Source organism: Colossoma macropomum, unplaced genomic scaffold (assembly GCF_904425465.1).
Source record: "Colossoma macropomum unplaced genomic scaffold, Colossoma_macropomum, whole genome shotgun sequence".
In the NCBI taxonomy this organism is placed as follows: Eukaryota; Metazoa; Chordata; class Actinopteri; order Characiformes; family Serrasalmidae; genus Colossoma; species Colossoma macropomum.
In genome coordinates this window covers 3,216,409-3,227,489 of record NW_023494786.1, presented here as the reverse complement: position 1 = coordinate 3,227,489, position 11,081 = coordinate 3,216,409, and the positions used below count along the sequence as shown (strand labels likewise).

General features: G+C 39.2%; 1 protein-coding gene across 1 annotated transcript; it reads right to left on the bottom strand.

Moving 5' to 3' along the window:
- Positions 1 to 6,564: 6,564 nt before the first annotated feature.
- zgc:162730 (uncharacterized protein LOC564559 homolog) lies at positions 6,565 to 8,933 on the bottom strand. The gene is made up of 2 exons (XM_036557650.1): positions 8,771 to 8,933; positions 6,565 to 8,566 (listed from the first exon to the last, which is right to left on the bottom strand). The coding sequence occupies exons 1-2, from the start codon at positions 8,798 to 8,800 to the stop codon at positions 7,583 to 7,585; spliced, it is 1,014 nt and encodes a 337-aa protein (XP_036413543.1). The 5' UTR covers positions 8,801 to 8,933; the 3' UTR covers positions 6,565 to 7,582.
- Positions 8,934 to 11,081: the final 2,148 nt, after the last annotated feature.

Genomic DNA, 11,081 nt, shown 5'->3' with positions numbered 1-11,081 from the left:
CCAGCACATGGGGATACAGCACAATGTGGGCCCAAAGGACTGGTTTGAGAACCAATGTGAGATGTCTGAGTGTAAAGAACCATGATTTTTAGAGTGTAACTGAAGAAGGAACTAAATATACTTAAGTCTTAACTCCATACTTTCATGACTTATCGCTGGATGCAGCTGGTAGAAGTCACTGACCAATTATAATACGGTTAGTTTTTCTGTATTTAATCACATCATCAAAACTTCACTTGTCATAATGCAGTTAATAGAGAAGTTTAATGAATGTTGGTATAGGCCCACTCTTATTTGTTCCTCTTTTAGCTTTGCTATTTACTGGGGTATTATTATAAACAGGTCTTGTACTATGCATCAATCACTGAGATGGTTGTTTGCCTTCTAGTGTATGTAGATTGAGGTTTATGAACAGGCGAGTGGGGTTAAAGTGCAACACAAAAGGCTCTAGACAGTTAAACATTAATAGTTATTATGCGGGGAGAGATGACAGACCACTGAAACTGAACTCAACTCAAGAATGAATCTGGAAAGTAAGCTACCTCATAAAGCTTTCACAAGAGTGTGTGAAAAAGACGTTTCATAAGTTTAGTTATCACTTGAGTCATCATTTATCTCCTTGACTGCTTTTGGAACTTGTACTATATATACAATCATTACTTTACAGGGGCTAGTTTTATTGATGCTATATGAATATTCCTCTATATAGATGCTCTAGATGCTACATAACATTTCATATTAATTGTTTTTTGATTATGATCACTATATTCTGTAAACAAACTTTTATGCTTGCTCAGTTACGCTTTGTTCACCCGACTCAGGTCAGTGGCTTGGTCAGAGAGAAAGGGCATGGAATTTTCTGTCCACCTTTACTCTGTTCACTTCGAACAGTTCACCTCACAGCATGACACAAGAGTTAGAACATCCAGAACAGTCAAAATCAATAAGAATCTAGTGATACTGTTAAGTTTAACACAGTAAAACAATGTTGCGAATGGAATGCTGATCCGAGATGTTCTTCCATTTACCCCAGTAGTCGATCAGCCAAGACGTGTTTGGTGTCTAAATTTTGCTTTTTTAGTTAAATGTTAGAGCTACAAGGCTATTTGTGCTAACAAACACTAGAAGTCAATAGTCACCCAAAATGCCACCCATGCAGGCTTGTTGGTGTGGTTTAGGGCACATTATGGCCATAATAATGAGACTCCCAAAAAATATTATATATATATATATATATATATATATATATATATATATATATATATATATAATTTTTTGGGAGTCTCATATATATATATATATATATATAAACAGAAATGGTGAATGGATAGTTAAATGAAGTCATACTTTGTCCTAAACAGTACTTCAACAATATTCCAGTTGTTAGTAGATTTGTTATCTTATCTTAGTTATGTTAAATGAACATGTTAAAAAACATATGGCTGTATTGAAATTAGAAAAGGGGGAAAAAAAGAAAAGAAAAAAAAAATAGAAATGTACGAGGTAGAATTGAACTATGATCTGGAGCTGCAGTCCATTGTATTTTCACTCAAAATACTCTACTGGCTTTCCCCAAAAGAGGAATCGTTCTGTCTCTTTAGTTTTGAGAGTTTTCACACCTCATCTGAAATAGTCAAACCACACTTACCATGCTCTACTCAACTGGGCTTTTGGATTGGCACTGTCACAGTCAACAATAATAATCTATCTCACCTGATATCTGCTTCTTTGTCTTTGGTTTATCAGTTGCTGATGCTCTGCCAAAAATACACTCCACTACAATCCATGTATCTCTTCACTATTTTTTTATGGCTTGTCTATCATTTTTAACAGCTTCTTGTGTTCAAAGTCTGTACAAGGTCAGGCATTAAAACAGGCAGATTATGCTGACAGTGCAGTGCCCAGAAGAAGAAGAGGAAAGCAAACCAGCGTTCGTTTGTAAGCAGATCGAGACCCGTGGCTTTTGCCGGAGCACAGTTCAGCTGACTGCTGCAGTACGTTCACACATGTCAAACCAGAGCAAACTAAAGAAAAAAGTGAGATAAGTCCACACCAAACAAGGCAGGCATAAAAGCGTCCTGAGAAACCTTTCAATCTCTGACTCACTAACTGTCTGCATTGCGTGCCCGCGGCTGCGCTGTCTCAAACTGATTACGTTTAATCAGGCTGCTATTGCGACAATTTTATTTGTGTGTCTCTATTAATATTTATATTGGTTATAATTTAATTCTTAGATTTTCACTTATAAAGTTAATTTTAACTTAAAGTGATGTTTCTGGCCCACTACAGACTGTAGCCCCATCCTGAGTACAGGCCCGCGGACCACTAGAGGGTGCTTTACGGCCCACAGGTTGAGAAATTCTGTCCTAAACCACACTGACAAGTTTGCATGGCCTTAATGAAGAACTGGATGCATTCTGAGTGGCTTGAGAGATATATTTACAGAAAAGATTTGGCTAACTTATTTTTAATGTTTGTTAGCAGCATTTGCGTAGCTCCAGTACCCCAGCTAGGAATGTTTTGTTCTAAAAACATTCTGAGAATATTACGCATGTGTTCTATTAGTGTTATTTTGTTTTGTTCCCAGAATGTTCTTCTTAAAGGTAGGATATTATTCTTTAAAAATATCATCATGTAACATAATCTGTGTTCCTGACAACATCCTCAAAACATTGGAACATCATTGGAACCAAATGTGGAGCTGCAGGGTTTTATTGTTAACCTGCAGTTAAAGCCCAAAGCTCCATGTTTTGGTTGGTAATGTGAAAATGATACAAATTTGTTTTTTGTAGACTTAACTATTGGCCAAGAAATTGTAGTGATAAATGCACATAACAAAAAATATTCATTGCAATGCAAACTGAAGTTCATTTAACCTGGTGTTTAAAAAAATTCATACTAAAAGCAGAAGGCTGTGCATTCAGGGGCAATGAAGTAAAGTACCTTTTATTTATGTATTTTTTTCCTTCTTGTGGGTGCTGTCAGAATACCAAGGCAAAATGTGAAATACAGTGAGGTAATCACAGCCTGCTCACTGTTATTACAACGTTAAGGCCACGCTTTAAGAAACCATAAAACAGCTGCTTCTGTTTGCTGTGTCAGGCACGCCGAAAGCTTCCATCCAGCCGACCAGAATATACCCTACGTGTGCTTTCGGCTAGTTATTTGCTTTAGCTGGACCATCTCTGTTGTTATGGTAACACATCCCATATGTGTGGGTGTGTGGGTGTGTGTATGTGTGTGTGCTGACATATGAGAGAAGAAGGCCTAAATGGACTCCTGAGTCTTTTTAACTCTTTATTTGCATCACAGAAGTTCTTCTAAAGCCCTGAACTTGGAGAAAACCTACGCTATAAACAACTTCATTCAATAGCTGGTTGGTTAAAAAGAGCGTTCTGACCAGTGGTTGCTTTCCTGCTTTGCTCTAAAGCAGCTGGAACTACTTTTTTGATGCCATTATCAAAGAATAATTCCCCTGATCATTTCAAACTTCTGCATAACTCAGTTTTGGGGTGTGAACTCAGTTTGGGGTGTGAGCCAAGTCAATCCGAGTGATCTTATCTGAGAGGGTGAATTGAGAAATTTACTGACTTTTCACATTGGTGTTGATAGGAACCAGGGGTTGTGATGTTTACAGTGCAAATATAGCCAATTTATTTACTATTCATGATAACCAGCTTTCAGAGGCATTAAATGCTTCAGACATCTGGTTCCTATCACCACCACCATGAACAATTCCGATCTGCTATGTATATTCCATCAACCAAAAGATTTAATTATGCAGTTTTTTTTTTTTTTAATTGGTGGATTTCCCCTTAAAACATGTTTTTTTTTGCCTTTACTTTTTTACTATAAGATTATAAGATTTCTGTAATATTTTTGCCTCTTATCATATTCCTTTAGCACTGTTGTATTGTAATCTATAATGCCTGTGTAGTATCACATGGTAAACTATAGTAATAGCCTGAATTTACTAAAAGATTCTTGTAGGAATCCTGTAGAAATTCCTGTAGTATTAGTAGAATAGAACTTTATTTACAATAATAACACTCCCTTTTGTGTTCTATTGCTTAAATAGGACACAATGGATGGGAAAACCTGAAGTTATAATGCTTCTTTTGGGTTTTGCGGAAATAACACCCAGATCATTTTAGTTGGGTCTTCCATTCCTCATTCCCAGCCACAATGTGCCATGTGACATGTAGTTAAACACAGATTATACTGTTGTTGTTCATATTTAGCATATTGCTTTATGTGACTCCAAGAGCAGTTACCCAATAGAGGGAACTTCCGAAGCAACAAATAGATGGCATGAGTGTAAAACGTGACAGGTAATGCAGACAGTACACATCATGAGCACTTTGGAGTCAGCACATGAAGCATTTTGAGTCAGAAGAATGTACACATTTTTGTCTTTTCCCTCTTTCAACATTACCTGACTCAGCTCAAGGTGCCTAATGGCTACCTGCTGAGTTGATTCAGGTGCGTTAGAAGCTAAAAACGTAAAACAACCTGCTGTGTGGGAAATCATTAAGACTGAGACTGAGAACTACCGCCAGAAACCCTGACGTTTTGGCTGTTCTAAAAGAAACCTTTAATTGGTATAAAATAGGAGAGTTGAACTGCGGCCGGCTGGTGTCCAGCGCAGTTTGGTATTTTCCCTGCTCTTAACACACCAACCGCACATGGCACTTAACTGCTGAGTTGAATCAGGTGTGGTTGAGGAGAAAAATCACCAAACTGTGCTAGACTACGGCCCTGCAAGACTTGAGTACGGCCCCCTTATATAGAACTTTCACATCAAGGGTGTCCAGTCTTGGTCCTTGAGATCTACCACCCTGCAGAGTTTAACAGCTAACACCAGATAATGAAAGCCTTCAGGAGCATCTGAATATTGGAGCCAGGTGAGCTTTATCTGAACTGTCCAGGGTGGTAGAGCTCCAGGACCAGGATTTGACACCCTTGCTTGCTCTCCAAATTAAAAAGTTCTCATTTACAATTTTTTTTTCAAAGAACCATTTACTGAAATGTTCTTTAGCGAACCAAAAGTGGTTCTTCCAAGATATTACTACAAAAAGCACTTCACTTTTTAAGGGGTTTGGTCATCGTCCACTAGCTGGACCTGAAGGCTTGTATGCTTTGTGACAATATATGAACAAAAGATGCTCAGTTCCTGGAAGTGTACACTTTCAATAACAGCAACTGTTTGCTGTTAGGTTTCTTGTCCCTAAACTTTAGCCCTCGTGTTTTACTTTTAACAGTGTATTCTTTAAAGGGACAATTGTACAACTTACTTCTAAACAAAAAAGTAGAGATAAGGTATGTATGAAAACATTATTTGAAATGGTCATCAAATGAGAAACCATCAGAGGGAGGCAGATTGGGTCAGATCATATTGTTATTGTATGAAATACAGCCATGTGTGCCAATATTGTCATAATCCTGTATCTTGTGTTTACACAACAGTCTTTTTCCAGGTAAGGTATACCGTACAAATTCTATGATATGGACTGCTGGATATGGAATAACCTCAATTTTGAGGTCTTCCCTAGAGTCCAGGTTAGCAATAACATGGTTTATTTTGAGTGGTGACTTATTACTGATAGCATTAACTGACAGAAGAAATGACCAGTGCTATACTGTGTTGTGTAACAAGTCAATAAGTCCCACCGTTGCTCAAAATAAACACATAGTTCTGCTTGACTTGCGGGAAAAACGACACATCTGCTCACACATTTCTTGTAGGCTACATTCGATGCAACACCCATACAGGATATACTTCTAGTGAGTTCACTGGCCTTAGTACAGTGTAACCGAATTGTTCTTTTAAATATATAGTCAAATTGCATAGAAAGCTATATGATTTGACGGCACAATAGGTGTTGTGAAGAAGTCAAAATAAACAATAAAAACTTAAAGTCCTGAAAACAAGCATGGTTTTGCCATTGGGTGTCAAATTTAAGAATAACATCTACACAGTAATGAAGACATACAAACTATTAAATAACACATATGTAATTACGCAATAAACAAAAACATTTTGAACAAATGTCTTATATTTAAGTATCTTATACTGTAAATTCCTACCTGTTGCTTTAATGCAGTCTTGCACAATCTTGGCATTTCATTTTCTCAAGCAGCTCTATGAGGAACCATCTGAAGAAGTTACTGAGCGCTTGTTGGCTGCTGAAAGTGGGTGAGGTCGGAGGGGGGAAGCATTTAAAAAATGTTTACTGTTAATATGTCCTATAAACAAATTTCAAGAACTTAAACGTAAGCCTTTGACTCAAAATCTTTACTGTTATGAAAAAACATACAATAAATTATGTCCAAACTTTTGATTAGTTCTGTGGGTGCAACATTCATTCTTATAAGTGCAAAAGATAGATAGATCACTTTATTAAATCCAGAGTAAAGTCATAGACTAAAATGGACAATACACTTTAATGTGGCCTTAGCTGGCATTGTTTCCATTGTCATTTCTGGGTTATGTGCTTACTACACAGTGTTGTATTGAGTGTTGAGTGCTGAATGTTTAAATAAGAGACAAAAAAATGGCCCAAGTTATCTTTCCACATAATTTGCATTTATTTCATAATTTTGGTTAATTAAGAATAAATCCATCATTTTGTGGCAACACTTCTTTTACCTTGACACTGGTTGATAAATAAGTAGAAAATACATTGTTATTACTTTAATAAATACTTAATAAATACTTTAGTTAAGTCTATACAATTACAAAAACATTGCAAATGAAAGCAACCTACACTAGAGAAATACTGTATTGTTACAGTCCCTGATGAAAGACAAGTCGAGGAAGGACCCAAAGGAGGTTTGTGAAAACACTACAAAATTTGACAGGTCTCGTCCGACAGTCAAATCATAAATGTCATTTTAGATTTGTCGTGTGCTGGGGACAGCAAGTTTAAGTTACAAAAAAAAAGGAGGTTTCTCAAACGGCTACCCTTATACAAAGACAAAATAGGCACATGAGATCATAATGCTTTGGTTAAATGCTACATTTCTCCCAGTATAGATGTGTAAAGTGCATTTCTTAGTGAGTACATTTTTATAGCTATTCAGCATTTTTTTCAAGTTTGTCACATTGCTGGTTGAGTAGCCCATGAATCGTTTCAGTTATGGCAGCTGACCGTTCGGAATGGACACAGACACAAGCGCTGCTTGTGTCATTAGCACTAGTTCTTACACTGTATGTCACTACAGTGTTTTTGTCAATGCCTTTTTTGCAAAACAAATGCCAGAGCCAAGCAAGCAAATGGAAGACATGACGGTAGAAAAAAACCAAAAACAAAAACAAACAGAGAAAAAAAAAACAAAAATATAAAAAACACGTAGCTTTAGAGTACACAGCAAAATCTTCAGTGTTGTGTAGACTCACTCACACAGCACTGTGGACTTTGCTGTGCCTGTCAATCTTTTTTCCTATAATCTGTAGGTTAAGGAAATGAACAGGAGGCGATGTCTCAAGCCTTCTTTAGGAATGCTGATTGAGAAAACAATCATATTTGGTGGTTGCTGAATCCATGTTGTAGCTAGGTTTTGAAAGGTTCACTGTGGAGCTTCATTCAGAAACCGACATCCGGGCAAATACAGTGAGGCGCTTGCCGCTCGCGCCGTCGAACGTGGGCGACTCGGAGCCGCTCGCGCTTCCCGCGCTGCTGTAGCTCTCGCGGTCCGAGAGCGACTCGTCTGAGGCGAAGCGTTGCATGGTGAGCCGGTTCTCTTTGCCGAGCGAAGCCTGGAAGCCGTTCCCATGGCCGCACACGCAGCACGAAGATTTCCGAGGCTCCAGGACCTGGGCCAGGTCCGCCTCGCCCCTCCTGCTCTGAGGGAAAGGGAACATCTCGCGAGAGGTGTCACCGAAGACAGGGGACAGAATGTCGGCCGGCGGCGGCGAGACCGAGGGGGCGCGGGTGAAGCCGGTGGGCTCGTAGGGCGTGGGGGGAGAGGTGCTGCGAGCTCCGAGGAAGCCGGCGAAGCTGACGCTCTGGCGCAGGAGCCGCGGGTGCTGCTGCGGGACCTGCTGCTGCTGCTGGGCCCTGCGCTCCGTCAGCTTCTCCTCGTGGATGAAGTGGCAGCGAGCTCCGTACGGGCAGTATCCGAAGTTGTAGAAAGTGCGACACGCCTCCGTCTTGTACTTGGGGTGCCTGTAGAGGCCGCGCAGCTCACTCTCGCCGTGAGCGAATTGACACTTGCTGCCGTACTTGCAGCTGCCGTACTCCTGGTAGCTCCGGCACAGCTCTGTCTTGTAGCGGTTGGACGGCGCGGGGGCCAGCGGGGGGAAGCCGGGCGGCGGGGGCACCTCGGGAGCTTTGGGCCTGCCGTAGTTGGAGAGATGGTTGTCGGTGAGGCTCATGGAGCGGTCGGACCTGAAGGGAAGCTGAGGTTTACTGGTCGAGTTTTCGCTCCATATGTCGAACGGCCACTCGTCGCTCAACTGCTCGGAGCTGAGGCTCTTGGGCGAGAACAGTGACGGTCGGCGGGGCGCCATCGGTTTGGCGTTTTGCTGGAGGAAGTGGTCGTTCAAACCAATGTTGACCAGATTCTGAAAGCACAGAAGACAAACCAACGTCAACAAACCGTTTTTTCACAGCCACACCAGACGCTGCAACCAGTGCTAAACTCTGCCACGTAGTTGGCTAGATAAGAAAAAAAACGAGCTAGCCTATGCTAAATAACAAACGCAAAAACAGCTCCCTCACACAAAAGTAAAGTTAAGCGCTACACGGCGCTGTGGGAGCTAACTTACCCGAAGAATGTCGTCGTACGTGTCGGACATAGTGAAGTTATTCTCGTCGTCTGAAAGTTTCCGTGAGAACTACGCGTGGTAAGAACGCGAGTGAATTGCATGAAACTAGTGTAGGTCTTCTGGCGCTTTATATTTGGTTCGGTGAGGCTGGCTGGAAGGAGCAGCGGGGAAGGGGGTGGAGTGACGTTCAGTTCCCGTACAGCCCTCCCATACACATAACACACACTCGTAGTCAAGGCCAGGCGGCGTAAAACTCCTGCGTGTGAGTACTTTGAGGTGGCAGGGAAAATGTTTCAGTTTCACCAGCGGGAGCACTGGAGCGCATTTACTGTAACCAGCCGAAGCGTTCGTCCCCAGAGCGAAATAGTGTTCCCACGCTGCCTATAGAATTTGCCTATGTGTGGTAGTTCATTAAAGTTCATCTAGGCTGCTCGGTAAACTCAGAAAACTGTTGCTAAGCTAATCACGAATTTCCTTTCTAGAGAAAAGAACACGGAAGATATCATTAAAGCTGAGATTATTTTGGTCTGTCTCACAGATACACAAACAAAAACAAGCAGCGACCATAATACATGGTACAAAGGAGACGTTTTGGTCCAGGTGTTAATTATGAAACCCCAAACGTTCGGAATCACTCGTCAATTTAATAATTTCTGTCATTTTATTCAATAATAATGTATACAGCCTAGATTCAAATACTATAAAATGCTTTATTCAATAATTTAAGTTTTGGGAAGAGTAACAAGTTATGAAATGATAAATAATATACTGTAATTATCTATTTACAGAAAGTCATATGCCTCAGATTTAAGCACCATTTTCAAAAAACAAGGCATTCTGGATGTTTATTTAAAAAGCTGTAGTATAACTTCATTCTCAGTATTGTACAGCTTTCTCAGTCATTATGGAATAATGTACATATCTGTTCATCATTCTGTACATAACTAAAATTTCTTCATTTTTAACAGCTTTATACAACTTAATTGTGAAGTTGTAGCACGATAGCATCATAATAGGATCATATCATACTTTTATCTGCAGTATTTTGTATTGAAACTTTTGATCCCAAACTTTTGAAGTGTGATTACAAACTTTTCAATGCAAGTGTATATATGCACATTACAATAAATTTTAAAATAAATACATAACCCTTAAGTTTATTAATAATGACAAGCATATTGATATCAGTATAACATTTGACAGGAAAAAAACACACGTTAGAAAAATTCCATACGAGAAATACAAAAACAACAAAAATAGCCCTCACAAGTTTGGCACATGCCCTTAGGCTTGATATAAAAGAACCTGTGAGGGAATCACATGATTAGAGAAGTGAGGTTGTATAAGGTTGTCTAAGGTGGGTGTGTAAGCGGATGTTTTGAGATATTTGTTTATTTTCCATTAAATATGAGGGTCACGCACACACACACACACACACACACACACACACACACACAATATATATATATATATATATATATATATATATATAAACAAATATATAAATAAATAAAAAAAACATGATATAAAACAATGTGTTAGGGATTTATGTGATTTTTTTATATAACTTTTTGGTGCGTGTTGGGTGTCTAAACTGATATGAAACATTACAAAATTTTGCACCAAAGATGAGGTTGGTGAACACATATACTCTCAATAAAAAAGGATATTAAAAATTGATAGCTAGATAGACTCTATTAGGGAAGTATGAGATTTTTCACCCTAACTTTTTGATAGTCTTTCTACAAGTCAATGTTATTAAGTAACATATGTGTAGATTTATGAATGCTAACAGCTGGACCTTGGTTTCTCTTCCAGTGTCAGTCTGAGTCATGATGTTATATCAGGGCTCTGCTCCACATACCTTGATCATCATGAGAAAGGAAAATGCCAGTTAACTCCTGGAAACCTGGAAACTCTTATTTTATGTCATTTTAAGTAATATGTTAATATAGTAATATAGCTTAACAAATCTAATGAGCTGTTAGAGTTGACATATTGTGTCTGAAATGTAAAAATACTGAACTCATCCCTAAAATGGATCAACTTCAGAATAACACTATAAGGTATCTGGCTTCATGGCTTGTTCTATGAAGTTTGTAACAATAAAAGAGAGAAAAACCCAACATGTTAAATGTTTCCACAAAGTGTAAATGCCTTGATAGCCTTGTTTCCACTTGTCAAGGCTTGCGCAATGGCACTTGGATCTGTTCATTTTTAAAAGTGGAACAGAGCAGAGTAAAAGGTCAGGTACATGTATCAGCCTATGCCAGAAAATGGCTTGACGAACAGCTGTGAAAACTAGTAGCAA

What these genes read in the sequence shown, in the direction of transcription:
- zgc:162730 (XM_036557650.1), bottom strand. Translation starts at nt 8,800, where the DNA reads ATGTCCGACACGTACGACGACATTCTTCGG. An exon ending in CGTACGACGACATTCTTCGG is followed by an intron (nt 8,567 to 8,770) that starts GTAAGTTAGCTC and finishes CTGTGCTTTCAG; the next exon opens with AATCTGGTCAACATTGGTTT.